This window comes from Gymnogyps californianus, chromosome 3 (genome assembly GCF_018139145.2).
Source record: "Gymnogyps californianus isolate 813 chromosome 3, ASM1813914v2, whole genome shotgun sequence".
Classification (NCBI taxonomy): domain Eukaryota; kingdom Metazoa; phylum Chordata; class Aves; order Accipitriformes; family Cathartidae; genus Gymnogyps; species Gymnogyps californianus.
This window is the reverse complement of record NC_059473.1, coordinates 63824887-63848243: the sequence shown is the minus strand read 5'-3', so window position 1 is coordinate 63848243 and position 23357 is coordinate 63824887. Positions and strand designations below refer to the sequence as shown.

Genomic DNA, 23357 nt, shown 5'->3' with positions numbered 1-23357 from the left:
TGAATTTTGCTACCAGCAGCACCACTTCCTAAAAGCCACCTTGGGTGTCTACGCAGGGCCATGTAGCCCTAAACACACAAGGAAGTGAGTATCACAACAGCAGATGAATTTCATGTCAGGCGATTTTATGGTAATACACTTTGGAGAGAAGAGTTGAATCCTGTACCCTACAGGGCTCTAAATATATTGTACTAGATTAGGAAGGGGACCTGGGTGTCATAAGAAGTTTTAACTAAAATGGAGTATTAGAATTCATACAAACAGGGATAAAGAGGAGTTGTGCTATTATCTCCACCTCTCCTACCACCCAGAGATAAATTCTATGCCATCATTTTCATACTAATCACCCCTCTCCAGAAAGTGCAAGCACAAGAGTGGGAAGTGCAAAGAAGGGTGGCAAAAAGCAACTTGAATCACAAAAAACCTCCAGAAAGGAGAGACAGGGGGAGAAAGACTGTAGCTTCATTAGTACCACCTATTTAAAAAAAATGAACATTTGGACAGATTGAGAGCTTCTGTTTTCCCCGAATCAAAACATAGGTAAAACAAAGTAAAGCAATACATGTGGAAGTTGCTGCAACAAGAATACATTAACCTCTAACCACATATCAAAACTTAAAAGAAGATTGAACATTTATATGATAAGAAAATTCATGGTTACAAATAAATATTACTAAAATCATAATCTTGGAGAAAACATACTTTAAGACTTAAGTCAACCTTTTGTTTAGAATGACACTTTCATGACCTACTTGTGCAGGTCAGCAGCTGTTAATTCCAAATCCAGAGTTTTCATTCGTATGTGCAAAGGATTCTTATGAGCTTAGCAGATACATAAGCATATTTATGAAAGAACTATAGCTACCAAAAAGAAAAATCTAGAGCTACACCTACACATGTATTTGATGCCCAGTCTCATTTCTATAATAGGACCTACTAATATCTGGAGACAAACTTGAGGCTTGTCACTTCAGGCAATCAAAATCCAAAGAAAATAGGAAGTACTGAAACATATGGTAGATTCAGAGACAGATTCGATGAGAAAGATAAAATATTGTCCCAAAGACCGCTCTTTTGTATCTTTCATGTTTTGCAGTGGATAAATATATTTCAATTCAATCTTTAGAGGGAGGAGGGGAAAAAAAAAAGATATTCGTTAGTATCATCAACTGAGAGACCAAAACACAAGTGGAATTACTTTGTTTAAAATGTACTGTTTTGCTAGGATGAGGTTCCATGTGTATGACAAGTAATTCGGGACATTGGCACTGCCCTCTACGGTACCTATGCACAACACATTGCCCCTTAATGTAGCAAAAAAGTCAACACCACCAGTTCTACCATTACTGCAAGAAACATTAAGGAGTGGCCATTTGCACTATGTGCTTTGAAGTACCTTTATGAAGGCCTAATTAAGATGCATATAGATGTGTATGCTTACTGCCCCGACTCCCACATTAAAGGGAAACCTTCCTCAACAGCGCTGCTACCTGAAGACTGCCTATGTAAAGACAGACATTAAACAAACCAAGAAACATAAATTAAGTAAGTCAGTGGCAATGTTGGATGAGTGCTTCAGCTACTCAAAACAGCTAAGTGACATTGGCACATTGTATGCTTTAGGTACATAAAGGTGTATACAAAAGTTTTAATATAGCAAATACACTTCCTAAGTTTACCTTCATTGTAGGTACAAAGATAATACACACAAATTATAGTACCTGAAGGAATTAGTGAATTAAAGTGAAGAAACCTGGATAAGAAGCTGTGTAGTCAACTTCCTTCTGCACTCGACCCTCACAATTCCTCTGTGCTCGCTGTATCAGGAGTCCCATCTGGAGATGACTAAAACTGATTATCAAGCCCCTATTTTTACCTTCTTAGATCTCTTGCCCTCCACCCCCCCACCCCCCCCCCCCGAATTATGGTCAGCTTCTTGAAGACACCAACTAGTCACAAGCAAGACAAAAAGAAATTGCTTTGGGAAAGTAAGGTATTTATTATGTTCCCAATCATATGTTATGTTCTTTTAAAGAGCGGAGTGACTCCCCCCTGATCCCCAAAAGAGAGGGGGAATTCTTCCTTCTCTGAGATGCTCTGGATTGGGCTGGAAGAGAGAAGGGTCAGAGACTGCAGGGCATTTCATTTAAGAGAGCCATAGCAAGAAGCTCACAGCTCACTTGGAGAACGCAGCAAGTAAATAAAATTCTTGCGAGGCTTCGCTGTCACCTAGACATGAGAGGGGCCCAAGAGATTTTGCTGCAACTCAGAAAAGTACTGAGTTAAGTGGAAGCAAGGACTCGCATGCAAGGGCACAATAAGCAGAGGAAGAGTTACTTCCAACTGCCTTTTTATTTTCTGTCTTCCTTGGTCATTTCTGAGTTCTCCCTAGTTAAAACTATGGAGGGTTTTAATGTAATAAAACCTGGCTTTTTGATTTCAAGAGAAACATTTTCCTGAGGCTCAGGTCAGCTTCAATTCCTGTCACACTTCTTATTAAGCACATTTTACAACAGTATGAAACCTAATTTTTTTTTTTAAGACATTATTGTATACATGTCCGTTTCCCAGTTTTAAGGATTCATAGTTAAAAATATTACTGTTTGCTTAGGAAGGAGTGTAGGAAAACAGCTGTCTTGCCAAATCCTCCATCTGCCCGATACCTAAACACATCACAATATAACCTCGCGTTACCAACAGCCCTCATTTTCTTCTGAACAGTTCCACTACTTAGGCCTACATGTTTGCAGGCTTTGAAATATAAACTGCTAACAAAATTATCTGGCATTTTGACTATTACAGCTCAACAGTCACATTGTACGTGAAACGCTAGATAAAGGTGGAATTTATTTATTTGCACCGTGGTTACACTTTGGAGCGCTCTAGTTATAGATCAGGACCCCACAAGGGACACCAATACTGCTCCTACCACAAGTCTTCACAACAGAAATAGTTTAATAACAGATTCATGTTACTTCAAAGCTCAAGAAGAAAACCACCACAGACCCTGTAGAGAGCTAGATGTGAAAGGACATCATTTACTTCAATGATAAAGTAGCTAAACTTCTATGGTTTTGTGGAAAAAGTGAATTGATCATCTCTAAGTACCTTAAAAAAACCTGTACATTTTGCTGGGTTTTTTGAGGAAAGCGTTTACTCTTTCACCAATCCAATTGCAGTTCGTTCTTTCTGGTACCTCAGTGTCGTTAATTTAAAGGGAGAGCTTACATTATCACTCTTGAGTTACTTGACAGCTTCAAGTTTTGCCTGTGGGTGTTATATTGCTTTCAGGGATATCTTATATAATAATGCAGATGTCATTTTTCAGCTGGCACAGCACATGTACAAACTTAAATTTTACTGAGATCCATGATAGTATGGAGTCTTCTTAAAGCTCTGAATATCAGCAAGGAGTTTGCACCTTCAAGAGTAGCACAGGCTCCTCCCTCTGTGAAACTAGAAGTACTTTTGAAATGTAAAACAAATACCTTTAGTAAGAGCTGATCTCTTTGTAAGACAACCTATGATAAACACATTAGAAAATAAACACACTTCAAAACTTCTCTGCGGAAAATAATGTAAGGAGGAGAGAAGGAAGGCACCATTGTCAAAAGGTGACTCAGCCAAGAAAAATCTCTTAGAAAGTTCACCCGATTCATATATCTGAGACCTGAGCTTTTACATCTAATAAGCCTTGATCACCTAGATATCAGAAGCTATAGGGGTTTTTTGTTGGTTTTGTTTGTTGGTTTCACTCCCTAGTTGGTTCACTGTAGAATTAGCTTTGGGTTCTGCTACAGAGGAGAAATAAAGAATCGCCACTTCCCACTGTGGATGTCATGCTCGTTATTGAAACACACTCTCATTTAAATGATTCTAGTTTTCACTTTCTGCTACTGGTCAGTATTATGTTTCTCTCTGTCAGAGAAAGAGGCTTTAAGTACTTTTTTTTTTTCTTCTCCATGCATTCACAGACAAATCAGGTCACTGCAAACAGATTTTCTGTTTCTGAAAGAATACAGCAGCAAAACCTATAAATTTGAACGAAAATCCTTTATAGTTTTCCAACTCACTGTACTAGAACGTACTCTCTTTCTGAAGACCTAACTTACTATGGCATTATCAATATGGCTTTGTGCCATCATTCCCATCTTCGTTATTTCTCTCAGTGTAATTTCTGTTTTTAATTATCCACAAATTTTATCACTTATTTCATTACTAAAAATATGAAACTGCATTAACCTAGACCCATTCTCTATAACCCTAGTAGAAATACTTCCTTTCAGTGATTACTATTATCTGCCAGTTAATCAGTTCAGCATCCATTTAACATCTACTTTGTGGATAATATGAATGCTACATTTTAATTTACACTATTCTATTACAGCTATCGTTGTCAAAGATGATTTAAAAGATCTATTTTCCAATAAAGTCACATGAGATCACTCCTGTTATCTATTTCCAAATCTGCAATAGGATCCCATCACACAGCTTTTTTGCCTAGAATTGATACATGCTAATTGACCTATAGTCACCTGGTTTACCCCACTTTTCTTAAAAAGAAAACTTAGATCCCACAATAATTTTCTGAATTTCTGTATTACTCCGAGGTTTATTCAAAGTGAACTCAAAAGGCCAGATATGCCCTTGAGCCAGCTTCTTTAGAATTTGCAGATTCAAGTTGCTTAACCATCCGCAGTTTAAAGCTTTTTTCTAGCAAGCAGAGTTTAACTTATTCCTCCATTAGAGAATTACTTCAGTAGTAATTAGCGATCCTGGTTTTTTTGAAGTAAACACTTTTCCTAAAATCTATGCAATTCGTGAGACTTTGATTCTTGTTTAAGCAATGGAACAGCAACAACTTCCAAATGAAAGTGCCAGTGACCATTAGCAGGTGTGCTCATGATCCTCAGCTCTTATCAGGTCAACTATTCACAATTATTGTCCTCAGTCAAGGTCTGGCCACATACCATTTTCTTCAAAGCTGCTGGGTCTTTACTGTAAGGGAGACCTGTATGCTGGAGAATGAGAAAGGACTTAGTCCTATGATCAAGAGGCAACAACCTTTCTCCATGGCTTTTATTACGCTGGAGAGGAGGAAAAGGGGAGTACAGGGAAGAAAAAGATTGTCTGAGTTTGTACAGATGTGTAGAAATAGCACAAGTTTCTGTGGGTTCCCCAGGCAACTACTAGCTTAGAGAACTGTTAACATGCTCTTCTCCTAGCAACAGCACCAAGAGCTTACAAAGCATGAAGCAGGATCTCCCGAATTCTGTTTATTTTGCTTACCTTACATTAATATTTTTCTTTTATTTGTGATCTCAAAATTCTAACTTAACATCAAAACCCATGATATCTGTGACAAACTAGGTTATAGAGCAGATTATCTGGATAAAGATCAATCGCACTAGCAGCCTCATTGTTCTAACATACTAAATACAAAGTATACTCTTCAAATCTTAAAGACTATGCCACTACTGAGAAATAAGAAAGAGTCTGAAGATTTGCTAGAAGTTTTGGGAAAAAAAGACGCTGCAGAAACATAACAAGTAAAACCTTAATATAATTCATATACATGCAGACAGTGCATATGAGAGGAACAGAAGACATAAGACGCAAACACAACCAGATGAAAAAAATTTGGGTCGTCAAATGGGCAGATAAGGAACAGGGGTGGTTGATAAAGCCCACATTTCACCTGAGTCAAATCAACGTACAACTTCAAACTAGCTATTTTTACTGTCACAACATACTGACTTCCAGATTACTTTCCCACTGTACATGCTGGTAAGGCAGCTCCTAACTTAACAAAATTAAAAACAAGAACATTGAGCTTGACCTCTCCTCAGAAACACTTCCTCACGAGCAAGGAAAGAGCATAACAAAAACAGCCTGGCTAATCAAGCCTGCCCCAGTAGATGACAGTCAAACATCATATATAAGTCAAGCAATACACCTACTAGAAAAAGCGTAATGGAAAAAGATGACTAAAATACCAGCCAGACAAAATTAAGTAAGAAACAACAGAATACATGTACAAAAAAAAGCAGTATTCTAATGGACAAAAAAACCTCAGTTGAGTAGTAGAACACACGATCAGCCTCACTGATCCATACTGCTATTTTGGAACTTTTAACACAGATTCCTACAGCTCTCACTATCAAAAAACAAGACAAATACTCACAGGCTGTAAACCAGAAGGTGACAAGGCATCAAACAACCATAAGACAACAATAACACGTGAAGAAACTAAAACTAAGCTTACTTTGAATTTCTTCCTACTCCTCCTTTGTACCAGCAGCCGTTGCTCAGTGGCAACTGCCTCCCAGCAAATACAGCTGCTGTGGTACGGCATAAGAACTAAAAAGTAAAACAGAGAAGTGGGAACAATTCAACTTTCCCCATTAAGTAAAATGCAGAGTACTAAAAAGGAAGCACAGATGGCAAGAATAGACGTCTTAAATGGACAAGTTCTCCACAGTTCAAGGTGATAGGATGGCTAAGATATTTATTTAAAAATACGTAGCTAAATACTGCCTTTAGTTCCACTCTAGCAACTCTAACAAAGTCGGTAGCAATGCAGAAGCATTACTGAAGGTTGAACTTTGCCCAACCCTGCAAACATACTCTTACTCAGCTTTATGAGTGCACCTGAAGCTTGTTTAAGTCACTGTTTACATGTGACAAGCAAAGAATGTGTATGCTTACAGGAGCAGAGTATAATCTTTCATCTGAAAGAAAAATGTGAATTTTTATGCCAGATGGTCACTTTGACTTTTCATCAGTAAGTAGCAGCATATTTTCACTTGTATAACCTAAAAGTTATTTACACAAATCCCTGCAATTCTGTGGCAATGTTCATTATGCATGTACTGCACCACAAACAGAAATTTTCTCCAATAGCCATTTTACGTGGGATATGAGAGGATATTTCTTCAGGAAAAGACTACTGCCAGATGAAGCTCTTCTCTAACTCACCACATAAAATCTTCCGTCTGTTCTCCTAGAAAATGAAGTAGCAGATTTATTTCGTGAATAAGAGAATAAACTAGCCTGGTGTTGACTTTTTACTAGTCCATATACACATAAATATAGTTCACCATAACACTAGCAAGTTAGAAGCATGTACCTCTGCAATTTAGTGAATACCACTAAAACGATAAAAATATAAAGGGATTAAAATTCTGCTGTTAGACCTATTACTGACAAAGTAGAATTACATTTAAATTTAAGACTTGCAACATAGATCTGGTATAACACTGCTCTCTTGTGGTTAAATACATGCAGTTCATCTGCAGAATGTATCAACTATTTACATCAATTTTTTTCAAAATTTTCAAATATATTTTATTCTAAGACATTTTTTGCTGATGCGGGGTTTACTGCAACCAGTGCCAGCTCCACCCCTGCACACTGAGCTGGCTACCTCTCTGTTACTTGCAGAGGGAATTTAGGCTCCTGCTTTTGGTTCCCTGACGCATTGAAATTAAACACCTAAATTAGCCTTAAACAAAAGGTATGAATACTTCCATCCCAATAACAACAAAAATGAGAGTCTAAACACTCCTGCTCACATACAGAAATAATCTGCTTTTACAGCCTCCTTCAGCCTTCCAGGCAAATAGCCTGAATGAAAATGTAAGCAGAAATTAAAATGTAAAGAGGACTAGAAACAGCTGGAACAAAAGCACCACATTGTTTTCCTTTCAACATGCAAAAAAAAAAAAAAAAAAAAAAATCAAATTCCCATTGCAGAAGGAGAGATCCTGCTGACAGGATTACTGGGGAAAATAATGAATATCAAAAGAAGGGCCTTTTGATTATTATAATTAGTTATTAGAACAAATTCTCTAAATAAAGAATACTGTGGAAACTAATGTCTAGCACAATCAAAAATGTCTCTCAGCTAAATAGCTAAATTCTAGCTAGATAAAACAGAGTAAAGTTATGATATTGCAAATGAAACTACTATTTCAATCTCCTAGTACAAAATATGACACTTGAATTTAAAGAAAAAGATCCCTTTAGCAACACAGAAGCTTTTAGAGTCTTCATTTTTTGCTAGGATGGCAAGTTCAAATACCTATTGTAGGTGCTTCCATAGACATCTGAATAAATTAGGATTCATATATACAATTAAGTGATTTTTCAGTCATTTCCTTCTAGTTCTGTTAAACACAGGCCAAGATCATTTATTTGTAACTTAATTTTGAGACGTCCTAATATAAATAAACACAGACATTTGGGTTAATATCAGTTATCTTATAGAAGACAGCTATTTTATTAACACACACCCACAGATGGACAGGCAAAACATTTCTTTGCCAAATAATTAGAGATACAAAAAGTACATTGAAAACTGATGATAAATAGAAATTATTTCTGTCGGTGACTGCTATTAAAAAGAGAGAAAATATTTGAAGTACAAGAATTTGTAAGTAATCTGGGCAAATAATACTGAAATGGACAAAATATTTCCCAAGTTGAAGGACAGCTGCCTTCTTTAGCCTTTACCCATGTATTAGGTTTGCGTGGCAAGGTTTTGGTAGCGGGGGGGCTACAGGGGTGGCTTCTGTGAGAAGCTCACAGAAGCTTCCCCTATGTCTGATGAAGTCAATGCCAGCGGGTTCCAAGATGGACCCGCTGCTGGCCAAGGCCGAGCCCATCAGCAACAGTGGTAGTGCCTCTGGGAGAACATATTTAAGAAAAGCAAAAGAAGTTACAGGGGAGTAGCAGTTGCAGTGAGAGAGAGGAGTGAGAAGATGTGAGAGGAACAACTCTGCAGACACCAAGGCCAGTGAAGAAGGAGGGGGAGGAGGTGCTCCAGGCGCCAGAGCAAAGATTCCCCTGCAGCCTGTGGTGAAGACCATGGTGAGGCAGGCTGTCCCCCTGCAGCCCATGGAGGTTAATGGTGGAGCAGATATCCACCTGCAGCCTGTGGAGGACCCCACGCTGGAGCAGGTGGAGGCCCAAAGGACGCTGTGACCCTGTGGGAAGCCCGTGCTGGAGCAGGCGCCTGGCAGGACCCGTGGAGAGAGGAGCCCACGCTGAAGCAGGTTTGCTGGCAGGACTTGTGACCCCATGGGGGACCCACGCTGGAGCAGTCTGTTCCTGAAGGACTGCACCCCGTGGATGGGACCCACGCTGGAGCAGTTCGTGAAGAACTGTACCCCATGGGAAGGACTCATGCTGGAGAAGCTCATGGAGGACTGTCTCCCGTGGGAGGGACCCCACGCTGCAGCAGGGGAAGAGCGTGAGGAGTCCTCCCCCTGAGGAGGAAGGAGCGGCAGAAACAACGTGTGATGAACTGACCCAAACCCCCATTCCCCATCCCCCTGCACCGCTCGGGAGGGGAGGAGGTAGAGAAAAATCAGGAGTAAAGTTAAGCCTGGGAAGAAGGGAGGAGTGGGGGGAAGGTGTTTTAAGATTTGGTTTTATTTCTCATTATTCTGATTTGACTAGTAATAAATTAAATTAATTTTTCCCCAAGTCGAGTCTGTTTTGCCCGCAACGGTAATTGGTGAGTGATCTCCCTGTCCTTATCTCGACCCACGAGCCTTTCGTTTTATTTTCTCTCCCTTTGCCTAGTTCAGGAGGGGGAGTGATAGAGTGGCTTTGGTGGGCACCTGCATCCAGCCAGGGTCAACTCACCACAACCCACAGCATGATTTTAGATATTGTTAAAACTAATCACAGCAGTTAGACATTGGGCTCCTAAACAAAATATTTCAAGGTGTAACTGTGGAGCATGATGTGCATTGTTACAAACCATTGAAACATTTACAAACAGCAAGAGAGGAAAAAAGCTTGTCAAAGACCCTTCCAGATTGTGCCTTTCACATTTGTCAAACTGCAAGAAACAAAAGCAGATTTATACAGATAGAAGCATTAATCCATGTCTTGTTGCTTTTTACATAGCTTGAGTTATTCTCTCACAACACATGCATTATTTTTTATGACTTTATAAGATTCTTCCTTTTCTTACAAAATCCGTTCTATACTTACTACCCAATACTGTCCTTTTTTTACTATACTGTTTATAGTAACTTCAGCTTCGTACTTCAGCAAAGTATTTTGAAAAATAATGAAAAATTTCCCTCTTTATACATTGGTGATCTGGCAAACAGATTTCAGATAAGGCAGAAGTGAAATCTGGCTGCAGACCTTACTAACATTGGGACCGCAGTTGCTTCGATAGTCTTGCCTGCAGGACTTACTTTCCCTCAGGCTTCTGATCTGTAACTCAAAGGCTAACTTGTTTAGCAGGATCCCTTTGTCAATTAGGCTTTTGCAAGAGCCCCATATATGATTTTACTATTTAGGTAGGACTGAAGAACAACATACTTAATTCCTGAAAAGAGGAACAGACTGAGGGCAGTGAATACTGTTGCGTAGTCTGCTGTGCCTTTCCCCAAAAGCTCTGTACCTACACATAGAGAGAGATGACAGATTACATATTAATTGTCCCTCACAAGTAGTGAGTATCTGGACAGATCTGGTATATTATAGGAGTTTGTCAGCAAACAGTGATATTCTGACAGTTCAGGTAATTGTATTTATTAGTCTCCTTGTAATGGGAAGCTCACTGATAGAGAACTCAAATCTCTTACGATCTCCTAGGGAAAAATCCTTAAGAGTACTTTTAAGCAACTACATCGTACTTTTCCTTCTAGCCATATTTACTCAAAATATTTGAAACATTTATTCTTGTTTAAATTTTACCAATTGAAAAACTGGATATACTATACATATTTCTTAGTCTTTCTAGTGGAAAAACAAAAACAACTTTAATTCCAGAGACCTCTCCAGCAACTCCTGAAGGAAGACATCCTGCCCAAAAATTCATCAGGAGTGGCAGGAGAATAAATTTTCCAGATTTCTTCAGTGACAAAAAGGCACAGCATTTCACAAGATTGTTCCAGCAGACCAAGAGAGTGCTCGTGTTCCTGAGTCTCTTCCTCCTCCGCCATCTCACTACCACATCTCTAAGAGTTGCATTGTCACTGAGCAATTCAGTCAGGGACCTTATGTAAACAAGGTTATTCACAGGTAAACAGGGCATGGATTCTAGGTGGGCATGGATAACCCTAGAGAACTTCAAGTTGCTTCCAAGTTGTTGATACAGATGTTTTAGTCAAAGAAAATAAGATGACAAAGGCACGTTTCCATTAGTTCTGAAAGGGAGAAAAATCTCTGCAATGGGTGCTAACCTTTTCATTACTAAACATCACTGTCTAAGTTTTGCAACTTCTTAGTGTTGAAAACTGTCAGATGTTACCAGATGCCACCCACAGACTTCTCAAGGTATACCAGGGCTCAGTGCCTAACCTAATTTACATCTGGAACTACATAAAACAAAGAATCTGTTCTCATAACATGCGTAGGTGGTACATAGTTGGAAAAAAAAAAAAAAAATCACATGGCCCATGACTTATTCTTTTCCCTAAGGAAGCGGATCAGCTATACTAACTACGCTACCGCACAATTCACATCAGACTGACGCAAAAATCAGAGACAGCAGCCAACAACCTGAAGGGTCACACAGCTCACTAGAATTTGCAGATGCTTCTGAAGTCCAACACTAGATCCTTGGTTGAAGAGGTACCAAGAAATTTCTGAGAGAATTCCCTTCCAAAATGAAGACACTTTCAGATTCAAAATTCCCACTGCAAAATGCTCCTGTAGGCCAAACTTGTAGTTAAATGATGAACTCTGGAGAGAACAGAAAAAACATACAAAAGGAGTCCAAAACAATAGTTCTTCCTGAAAAGAAGAAACTGCTGGTCACATAAAGCAATTGAAGTAGGAGAGACAGACGACTGCTGTATTCAGGGCTTTGCAGATTAATTCAGTCTCTCTCAGCAAGAATTCTACCTTCAAGTTCGTCAGTCACAACAGAACAGCCACAAAGTCTGAGATCCCCTGGATCTACGAATGCTGATATAACACAGGAGATAACTTGCTCCACCTCATCACGCTGCAGACACTGAGCAAGAGGGAGCTGATTCATAGGCTTTATGGTCACCGGGACTCACCTGCCTTCATATTCTCTTCTGCAGGCACTGCATGGAGTTCCTTCGCTGTTGCTCCCTGCTGCCCTAGCGTATCAGAGACCAGAGCAGCAGACAAAAGACACTGGGGAGCTTTGACAGAAGAGGGTAAGATTGCCAAGTACAGGGCTAAGCTGGCTACTCCATATGGATTTCATAGCAGTTGTCAAGTTTAGGTAGAGAAGGTGGCAGATGAGTATTTTGAAAGTGGAAAGAAAGGGAAGGTCAAACTGTAACGGACTGAGAGAGGAATGGGAGTATGTGATAAAGTTCAATAATTACTACATTCAGAAAAAAAAATCTAGAAGAATTTTAGAAGCATAAAATAGCAAGTCACTTAAGCTCCAGTTTGAGTCAAAAGATAACTTTTAAAATTAAAACAGAAGTAAGGGATTTGCACAGTAATTTCTTACAACTGTGCAAATAAGACCCAGCAGTAAGAGGGAATCCAGCTGCCAGTCTACTCTGTGTAAGAGCAGGGAAACAGAAGACACACAGGATATACAAGGGACACATTCAACAGTCTCATTGATACGATTTGGGTTTTATACATCACGATCATTAGACAAAAGATTAAGGGAAGGCAGCTATTGTAAGCACTGGATTGTAATAAATTTGTAAATAAGGGACTCCATAAAGTACTCTGGCAGGAAAAATGTAAGTTCTATTTTAATTAATTTTAGATAATACAATTTATTTACAAAGTTGTCTAATACAGTCAGTTCTTAAGATACAAAAAAGTTAGTCTGCAACACAAAGTGCCACTACCACACACATCTATGATATAAAGGAAATTTTATTTTATAAACTCTTGTGAACAAAACAGACTTCATGCGGAGAAGCCAAGTAGGGAGTTAATGTTTATTTACATGTGGAATTTAGACTATGTGCTAGCAGATCTCTCTACAAGGTCTTTTTCATCTCAGAAAACAACTCCCCCATATTATGGGCATTTAACAGAGAGCCTGCAGTTTACTTATAGCACAACAAAGTTTCACAAACATAGAAGTTCATCTACTAACCCAAAATAAATTAGAATACTGTTTGCACATGGAATATGGAGTTGCATCAGCAAATTGCAAAGAAAACTGATGCAACTATACTATTCTAATGAAACAGTATTAGCTACCACTATATACAGTCAGTTATATGTAACACACTAACAAAAAGTTTACTCTTCCTCGTTATTTACACTGGAGTGCAAACACAGCGCACACCTCAGCTGCCATATGAATATTTTTCTTTCACACATACTTCTTTCCTGCATTTCCCAGGTTTCAAACACACTGCTCCATAGCAATAAAAGCTTTCTTTTGGTTCTGCGCTTCTCATAAAAGCACCACATTCACAAGTTTGGCTGCTGGGAAACTAAGGAGAAGGAAGAGGCAATTTTACAAACCCTACAACACCCAAACTTCAATAGCATAGCAGAGACATGTTCTAGAGCACATCACAGCACCTTACAGCAGTTTCAAAGAGACGCACCACTTATACACACTATGAAGTTTCCGCAGAAGTCTCCATCAGTTAAATATGGGCTCTCACTTTCCGCGTTGGTACCTGTTTAACTTCATCAGTTCTTATAAGGCTAGATTTTGCATTTGGCTTCAGACTGCAACGTCCAACCTGGGGAGCAGGGATGGAGTTAAACAAAATTATACCCAAGACAACTGAATGAGAAGATGTTTACAATAAAGACAGTTTGGAAGAGTTGTTGCACTTCTCTTAACGTAGGAAGAATAAAATAGTCAGCCTGTGCAATTGCTTTAAGTACATTTATTCTTCAAAACACTCAAGGGTAAGCAATTTTAGGCTTGATTACAAGCACATGAGATTATTCTGCTTTAACCAGAAAAAGCCCATCTTTCTGTATCTAATTCTGAATATGCTGGCCTTAAGCAGTCTCTCTTCCAGGACTTTATAATTCAGCTGTTAGATCCTGAAACAAAAGCTATTCCATAAACAAGCTGTTTCAGGATCTAACTTTGATCTTTGTGTCTAGAATCAGGTATGTCAGCTATGCAATGCAATGGTCTGCAGCATCCAAAATACAAGCCTGGCTGTTTTTAACAAGTTTCTAGTTTTTCCTTTGGGGGGGGGGGGGGGGGGGGGGGGTCAACAAGGAAATTTATTAAGCACCAGAGCTGTTGACTCACTACAGTCTGTAAAATATATGCTACATTTTGCTTGCAAAATTGTTGTGGCAACTGAAATTTAAAAAAAAAAAAAAAAAAGAAAAAATCATTATAGCTGGAAATAGAAACACACACCTTGGCTTTCCTTTAGTTTTCAGCCAAGCAGCTAGCCAGGCATATAAGCTGCAGCCTTCAAAGAATGTCTGGATTTCCACAATATGTTTTGCATTATTATTTCCCTCCATTAGGCTAACAAATGCCACAGTCCAAATCTTTATCTCACTCTTGAGATACAAGATAGAATTGCTAAGCAGAGACACAGTTTAAATTACTGCCACCTATTTCTATCCATCTCATCAAAGTAGTTCTGAGGTTTGTGGATGTCTTTGACAAATAGCCGACAGTACTGCTGGACTGTTGAAGTAGCTTGCACAGGCTGCTCTACAGAAACCAGCACTCAGAATCACCTTAGTCCAATGGCTCTGTCTACCACACTTCTCTTGTTCATAGCAAAAACTATATTTTTCATGGGCTTTGCAACAGCATTCAGAATCACATCTCATTCTGGATAAAGATGCAAACTGTGTGAAAATGATGCTACCTCAAAGAAAACTGTTAGCAGCAAATGCTTACATTTTCATTCCTGAACACCGAGCATGTGTTAGTCAGACCTCTCTGTACCTTCCTAGCATCTTTATTTGTAAAATTAGTTAATAAGTAGTTAGTATTACTAACTAGACACACAGTTTCTATGCATGGATACCTGCCAGTTACCATCAGGCAAATGTCCATACTTCAATCAACTAGGATTTGAATTTTTAAAGTCCATCTTCTTAAGTTCTTCCCCTTGGTGCATCTAAGAAGTGTATTTACCAGTCTAAATCCACCCAAAATAATTAATCTTTGAGATTCTCTGCCTTGATTATACTTGAAAAAAAAGCAACTAGCTAGGCTGATGGCTTAAAAACATTGTAGAGAAGTTGTAGATTCGTGAAAACCCTGCAACTATCCATGAAAACAGCAGTCACTTCAAGAATATAAAAACACATTCTTATATAAAAACATACCAGTGGGATCTCTGGACTAGAAAATGGGGAGTTATCAAAAGATCGATTTTCTTTGTCCAGGGAATCATCTTCATCGTCATTTTTATGTGCAAATTTCTGCTTTAGTGCATGAGTTAGTAGAGCAACTGGATCCCAATCTGAACTTTGCCTCTTTTTGGGTCTAGAAAGAGGAGTACCTCCTGGTGACCTACAAAAAAAAAAAAAAAATAAAAAAATTATTGTCTCCTGCCCCTAATCCTGTGCTGAATGATCCAAAATCTAGAGACACAACTTCTGTATACACCCTACCCTATAAATCCCTGATTACACAAATAATGCTGCTAATGTTATTTTACAGCAATTCACCAAACAGGACTAATACAAGTACACCTAACAACTTGTCAGCTAGATTCTTAGCTTGAAAATACAACTTGATGCTGTTCCATGAAGAAAATGGCAGTAAATCACAAAGTATTAAAGTATTGCAAATAAATAATGAGCAAAAAAAGCAAAATGTGCAGTTTTCGTAGCAGGTCTCATTTATAAGTTATATTAAGGTATGTTACTGGAATCTCCCATAACATATTTCATAACCATTGTGAATATAATTTGATTTAAACTTCATTAATTTTAAGTTCAGAACAGTATGCCTTTCTACGATCTCATGAGAAAAAACAAACTTATAAAATTCCTCACAGCAATTACTTTTAAAGAAAACAACCATTTTAAGTCAAATATGCAGCCAGGTGACCATAAAGCCCCATTTACAAACCACACTTAACTCAAGTTGCATTATTAAAAAAAAAAAAAAAAATCATCATCAGATTTGGCACAAAGTCTTCGAAGACAGTTTTTCCCTCCAACTGAGCACCTGAGCATCCACATACAAAAATTTTATAGGCAAAAATTAAAAAGTAGAGTTTGTATTTTAATTTAGAAAAAACTGTTATCAAAATCAAAAGATAGCAAAGAAATGCAAGATCAAAACAGCACCTGCACCCCAAAACCTAACATAAATGTGGAAGTTAGTGACTAGCCCAAGAAAATAAATCATAAGACAGACTTCCTAACCATTGAGATATTGGAAAAAAAATGTAGAGGTATTCAGACTTCTGCTAGTAAAGTGCTATCTCCAGGCCAATGAATTGTACTTATTAATGCACACTGACAGCACTGAGTTCAAAGTCTGGCAGTTACAGTAGATGTCATTTAACATGAAACCTGAAAGGACTGAGTTCACCCTTCCTATAAAATCAAGCTGTTAGAGCACTTGCCCAATGGTAAGCTGGTGTTCGGGTGGTAGAAACTGGGATCTTCAGGCTCTCAACTTCTGAGAACAGAGGTCTTCCCTTTACAGTGCACACATTAAACTACTGTCAGACTGCTGCCTGAAAGAAAGCATTTCAGATGCACACCTACCACTTCCTACTAATTATGCCCCTGCTCAACATGATGGTTGTTAGAACTGTCAACCTGAACATTTCACTTTCTTTACTCACCGTACATGGAATTACATGCAGATATAGGGAAACACACAGGCTTACCTAAGTGCACTTTATATTTGCTCTACTTACGGTGAAAATGTCATCAAAAGTGTAAAGATATGCTTTAGAGTTGCATATAGATAATTTGCCCAAGACTTGTGCTAGTTATTTTCAGGGACAAAGCTCACAGTTAAGAAAATGCTGAAATAAGAATGCGTTAAGTTTTGGTAAGTGACATTCTTCCTACATTAAGAGCTCCAAATATTCATTATAGACTCATTTGTTCTTATATACTTTTTCAACTCAAGAAGTTCAGAAAAGACAGCTGACAACCTCTATTACACCTAGCATAGCAGAGTAACACTGACCCAAAGAGGTACTGCAGTCTTTAGTAATACATTTTTGTAACATGTCAACTGTGCTTACCATCAAAACAGTACACCATTAAAAATATTTATAATCCAACTGCACTACTGAAATACAAATTTACGAAACATTTTCAATAAAAGCTACAGTATGCATTTTCTTTAACACTTCAAAGCTAGGACCAGGATACTTTGGGTATGCTAACAGTAGTTTTCCAATGTTTCCCCAAGGATCTGTCCTTTCACAGTGAATCCAAAAAGTTTATTTGTTCAGATTAATTTCCTGTGACTGTGTAGGCAACTTTGTAAGTGATCTCCAGATAGCAACACACACACCAACCTGAGATTTGTATACTAAAGCAGGAGACTAGTTTTAAATGCTGTGATATTCAGCACGTTTTAAATGCATCTAAAAGCCATGTCACAAGTATCTTACATTCCAAGCTGTGAACTTGGAAGTTGCCAACTTAAGTTTGTCAGCAGTAGCTGCTCATTAAATGATGTTTCATATTGGTGTTCTCTGGTGCTACTGAAGTGCTGTGACGCTTACATAGTCTTGGCTTACTCAGACACACATTCAATTCAACCTACCTCTCAATAGCTCGCAACTGAACTTTGTTTAGGTCTTTCAAAACATCCATCATACTAGGAATGTTCTTTGTCCTCTGGTGATCAGCACTATCAGCGGCAGTTGAACCACTGTTCCTTGCAGCACGACGTTGTTTTATAAGTTCAATTGCTGAATTACTAGCATCAACACCAGATGGTACACCAGAAGGAAGTGGAGGAGGTGAGGGAATTACAAAGTGATTGTGAGAGACGGACAATGGTGTAGAAGTCATGGCTGGCACTGGGTAAAATCCATCTGGAGTGCTGAATGTTTTAAAGGCTTCTGGATGCAGTTATAAAAGAAAAACAGTTATTTTACTTTTAGTCAGTATACCTTCACAATTAACAATATTAAGCAACATCTAGGATGACCCAGTTTTAAGTCAAGATAAGACAGCCCTCTTAAAGCACTTTCTTACCCACCTCATGCATTATACCACAGAAGAATTATATTTAAAACAAAGAACATTTTTTATTTTAAAGCCACAGATTCAGAACACATGAAATAATGAATCTGAGGTGTCTTGTGCTTCTCTGATTTTCTCCATTTGTGTCTTCAATCTAAACACTAGATAAATTAGCAAAGCAGCACTCCAACAGCAAAGCAGCCTGCTACTACATACAGTTCATTCTCAATGGTCTAAAGGTTAGAATAACCCACATGAAGCAAAAGCAAAGATAACCACAAAACATGTAAAATAGACTACAATACTGAGTGCAATGGAGAAGAGACAAAAGAAGAGCCAACAGAACAGCTAATTCAATCACAGAGGTGCCTCACAATGCCACACAAAGGTAACTACCTCGCACCAGCCCAAATATTTCAACAACCACAGGGGGGTTAGTCCACAAGTAAAGACAATCAAGACCTCAAAACTTTTAAGGGGAAAAAAAAAAAGTCATAAGATAGTTGGTCTCCAATATGAACTTCTATCTTTGATACTCTAGTGACACATCTATTTGCAGCATTTGTTTTTGTTAAAGCCTGAACCTGACTGACTTAGAATACTTTTTCTATCCATTATTCTGATAACTTGTCAGAAACACTACAAAACTCAAAATGGATAATTAGTAGTCTGTAACTTTTTTAAACAGTAATTGGTAGCCTATGGATAGTGTTGTTACAAAGCTCCTTCACAAACATGGAAATGAGTATAAAGATCACTTAGGATCAACTGCATTCGAAATTGGCAAACAGGCTATAAAATGGAAGGGGGGGGATAGGAGCAGCACCAAATACTAAAAAGAGAAACAAAATACTATATTCTGTAAATTTAGTTGGTGTAACTTCAGTTAGAGAAGTTAGAGATGTTCTCTATCAACATCAGACATGGCAAGCTGTGAACAGGAACTCTAAAGCAAAAAAAGGAAAACTGGTTTGCTTCAAACCAGAAGGGCTTACGTGACGGAATGCTTCCCAATGTCTGTGCTGAAACGATCACAGCAATCTGAGCACGAAGAAAGGTTAGCTCATCTTCAAGCGCAGAAATTTTCTGGAGTGCTGCTTGATCAACAAGACTGTCTTTTTGTGTACTGTATTTTGGAACATTTTGTATTGAATCTATAGATGGATGTAGGTCACGATAAGCTGTACTTTTTTCTTTTCTCCATAATTCAGTCCTAGAAAGCAACAAAAGACAGTTTCAAAAGGCTCAGCCAACAATGGAAATCTCAAAACTTGCTGTCTGTTCAAGCAAGTTATCGTCATTTAGCATGACATAAATTTGCAAACCATTTAAGAAAACATTAAACTTTTAATTACTCATAACCTTAAAAATATTTTAAGTCTCCCTTTGCTCAAGTACAATGCAGATCCTCGAAAAGACATCATAAAAAATAGTCAGATAATTTACTCAGGGATAGATTATACATCATATGGTCATAACATAGGATTGAGCTGTTATTATTCAATAACTATTAGACTGACACCATAAAGGTGTATCTCCCTCCTCCCTACCTGAAACAGTAGATATGAAAGGCAGGGAGAGTCAAATAATAATGATCTCTTAATTAGGCTTCACACATTTTAGTCATTTATCAAACTCTGCAAGATGAACACTGCAAGCAGCAAAGAAGTTGCAATCTTTCGGAAAATATACTGGAGAATAATCATGAATTTTAATACACACCTACAGAATAAGAACCTCATCTTCTGTAAGCTACAAATGAACACAGACTGCATTAGAAAATTGTGCTACAAGTCTCAGGTTTTAATTTTAAAAATTGTTTCAAGTCTGTGCCTGTAGAAATAACCTTAAAATACAGAACAAGTGTGAACAAGTTATGAAACAAAGAAAGAAATTAAATTTACTTTATTTACTCAAGATGCACTAAGTTTTGATTGAAACAAAACCAGACCTTTCCCCTTATATTAATCATCCTTTTTCTTCAAATCAGACCTGCAGCATTGCTTTCTGATTTGCCAAAAAACCCTTGCTCTTCATACTGTCTCAGAAGAAAAAGATACCAATTACAATACTTGTTGTTGAAAAACATCCCACAGAGCCAGGAGAGGAGGAGGAGGAAGAAAGAATGAAAACAACAAAAGAATGAACTTTCATGGATCTGCGAATCAGACTGACTAAAGAATAGCACAAGCAAGACAAAACAGACCACAGTTCCTTTTAACAATATTCTTATTCTTCCAGTATTTCACAGCTGCTGCAAAAAAACCTTCCGTAATTCAACAGTAACATCTTGGGAATCACAAGATGAAACACAACTTCATCAAAATTTCTCTAATAAAAAGTGTGTTATTTCATCAGTTTCTTGTAGTTTCATTACCAGCAAGCAGCACAAAGATCACAGGCAAACACATGCCAATATGAAGTAGAATTACATTGTCCAATACAGATGTAGTACAAGACAATACAAATGTCCAAATTTTAATCTTGGTTCTGGCTGACTCATCCTCTGTTCTTGAACGGATCCTTTAGAAGAACAGTAAGCCAACTTTCTATTTCTTGGGGGGTGGGGGGTGGAGAAAAGACTTGTATACTATTTGTGTCTGCAAATTCCTGGATAATTTGTCATTTCACAATACTTGTAATATCTTATAATTGTAAAAATATTTTCCTTTAGCACTCTGTAAGAGCTAGAAAGAATTACAAAAACTATATTCAAGGTAAATTTTTAAAATAAAGAAATTATGTTTTTCTTTCCATCAAAGCAACCATCAATGTTTACACACATAGCACTGTAGGAATCAACGTCAAAAGGAGACATTTAAATATTTTTTCTTGTTCTCCCCTTTATAATGTTTATCAAAATACTTGTAAACTAGAACAACAAAGATAAGAATAATCTTCTTGTATGTTGCAATACACACGTTTTCCTTAAACTCCCTCTCTCACAAAGTACATAACGAGTGAAAACAAATTAAAATACCAGTAATGCATCTGATATGCTATTAGGCAGAGAAAAGAGGGGACTCAATTTCAGAAATCTTTCAGATAAGAATACTCTACATAGTAAGAACTTCCAGGTAAGCAGGAACTGCCCCCCTAAAAAACCAAAAAGTTTCCAGGGTTGGTTTAGCTGGAACCCTGAAAGTGCTAGGAAAAAAGAAAAAAAAAAAAACCAAAAAAAAAACCAAACCCAAACACAAAACCACACAGCACAAAGAAGAGAAGACATAAGTTACTTTTATTTCTCCTTCTTATGCATATATTCTACTTTTACTTACCTAAGTCTAGCAAATGCTTGTCCCTCATCATTTGCCACCCACAGGACATCAGCAAGTGATGGAGCTACAGGAGTTGGAGCTGTGCTTTGTTCATCACTACCCAATGGACTTGGGTCTTGAACAAGCTAAAAACAAACAAACAAACAAACAAAAAGTATGAAGAGAAACCAGATTCAGCACATACTAAAAGTTCTGCCTCAGCAGATGCAACATAAGAGTTACACAAGCTAAAAAGAACAGGAAAGCTATCACTACATTAAGAAACTAGAAAACTAGTTGAAGCATATGTACAACAATAAATCACTTACTTGAAAATAAGGTCTTGGGTAGGGCTCTAAGGAAAGAATTGTACCAAGTCTACGAACAACACTTCGAGTAGATCCATATTCCTTTTTTTGGCAAACAGATACGACCTAAAAATCAGAACACCTTTTAATTTGAGAAGCAAAATCAAAGCCCTCCGTTCTTACAAGCCAAGTTATTAAATAATTTAGTGTTATATGTGTCGTGGTTTAACCCCAGTCAGCAACTAAGCACCACGCAGCCGACAATATGTAATTAAATATAATGCAGTTAGGTTAACCTAACTTTTCAATGCTCTTCTCAAGCTGAAAGTCCAAAGAGGCCTACACTGGTTTTAACAGATTGTTTCCAAAACACCACCAAGATACAGCCTGCACCCAGTATATTTTAGAGTGGCACAAAGGCCAACAAAGAACGTAGCAGCTACATCATGTAACTAGTAATATTCTGAGATACTGACAAAAGAAGAAGTGTGTATTTGAGTAACCACATGCATCTATACGAGTCTTGGGGAAAAAAATTGGTAAAAAAGTGAAATAAGTTTAAGGTACCTTGAGCTGATACTTCCTTATAACTGCATAGAACTGCTGGAAATGCCTTCTTGATGAGATCGCTGAAGGAAGGCATGTTCTAATTGTACGACTGATACTGCTGCCGAATATGTGAGTTTCCAAAAATATGGCCTGTCAAAAAAAAAAAACAAACCTCCCGACAATGAAACCAGAAAATAACCGGGATAGCTCAGTCAAACTAGTACTCCTAGAGTTACTTTAGGAGTTTCACATAAATAAACCAAGAATTTCCTCAGAACTACAAGTTGCAGCAGTGCCTCACTACTGACACCCATCACTGAAGAGCTGCCCATAGGCTCACGCTCTAACATCAGACCCTGACACTGCATTAGTTAACCTAATACTACTTGGGAATCGTTATGCAGCCTTTCATTTAAAATAGCAAAACATAACAGCTAAAGTTACTGATTTTTTTCTCCTGTTCAGAGAAAAAATAACCGCTTGAATGGCTGTATCAGAACAGTGACCCCCCCGAAATCCCACGTGCGGGCAACGTGTCTAATTATACCCATCAAGCTCTCCCACACCGACAAACCCAGCGGTACGCAAGGACCAAAGCCCGTCCTACCGCAAGCATGCGGCGGCTCCGAGGTGACGACCCTTCCTCCCCTTAACCACAACGGCTGCAGACGAGACGCCCCGCACCAGCAGGTCTCCAGGCGCCGCCCGGCAGGACACAGCCCCCCGTCCCCCCGCCTCGGGGTCTCACCTGGTCGGGCGGCCAGCCGAAGTACTCCAGCACCCGCCTGAGGAGATCCAGCACCAGCGCCATGGCCGCCGCGCCCGCTGCAGGGCGGAAGGGAGAGGTCGCCGCCCCCCGCAGGCAAGGACACCGCGCCGAGCGGCGGCCGGCCTCCGCAGCACTCCCACCTCACCGGCAGCAGCCGGTGCCCTCTCTCCTCCGCGGGAGCCGCCAGCGGGCAGAGGAGAGCCCGCACACCGCCTCTTAACCCCCGCCAGCGCCCCGGGCCCCCGCCTCAGGCCGCGGCCGACGGGCGCAGAAGCCGCCCCGCAGCCCAGCTAGGCCGCCCGGGCTGGCAGCACCAATCAGGAGTATGGGCGGGGCAGAAAGGAAATCACGCCAATAGGGAGTAGCCATTGCTTAGCG

At 38.8% G+C, this 23357-nt stretch overlaps 1 protein-coding gene across 1 annotated transcript; it reads right to left on the bottom strand.

Moving 5' to 3' along the window:
• Positions 1–12701: 12701 nt before the first annotated feature.
• MTFR2 (mitochondrial fission regulator 2) lies at positions 12702–23102 on the bottom strand. Its single transcript, XM_050894104.1, has 8 exons — positions 22959–23102; positions 22229–22360; positions 21683–21787; positions 21375–21499; positions 19092–19309; positions 17672–17972; positions 15253–15439; positions 12702–13676 (listed from the first exon to the last, which is right to left on the bottom strand). Exons 1-8 carry the CDS (start codon positions 23019–23021, stop codon positions 13578–13580), a joined length of 1230 nt encoding a protein of 409 aa, XP_050750061.1. The 5' UTR covers positions 23022–23102; the 3' UTR covers positions 12702–13577.
• Between the last annotated feature and the right edge of the window lie 255 nt (positions 23103–23357).

Excerpts from the sequence above, each read along its gene's own strand:
- MTFR2 (XM_050894104.1), bottom strand. The coding sequence starts at position 23,021 with ATGGCGCTGGTGCTGGATCTCCTCAGGCGGGTGCTGGAGTACTTCGGC. Across the intron at positions 19,310-21,374 it reads CAAGCATTTGCTAGACTTAG|GACTGAATTATGGAGAAAAG; the intron begins GTAAGTAAAAGT and ends GTTGCTTTCTAG. Across the intron at positions 17,973-19,091 it reads ATTGGGAAGCATTCCGTCAC|AAGCCTTTAAAACATTCAGC; the intron begins GTAAGCCCTTCT and ends AACTGCATCCAG.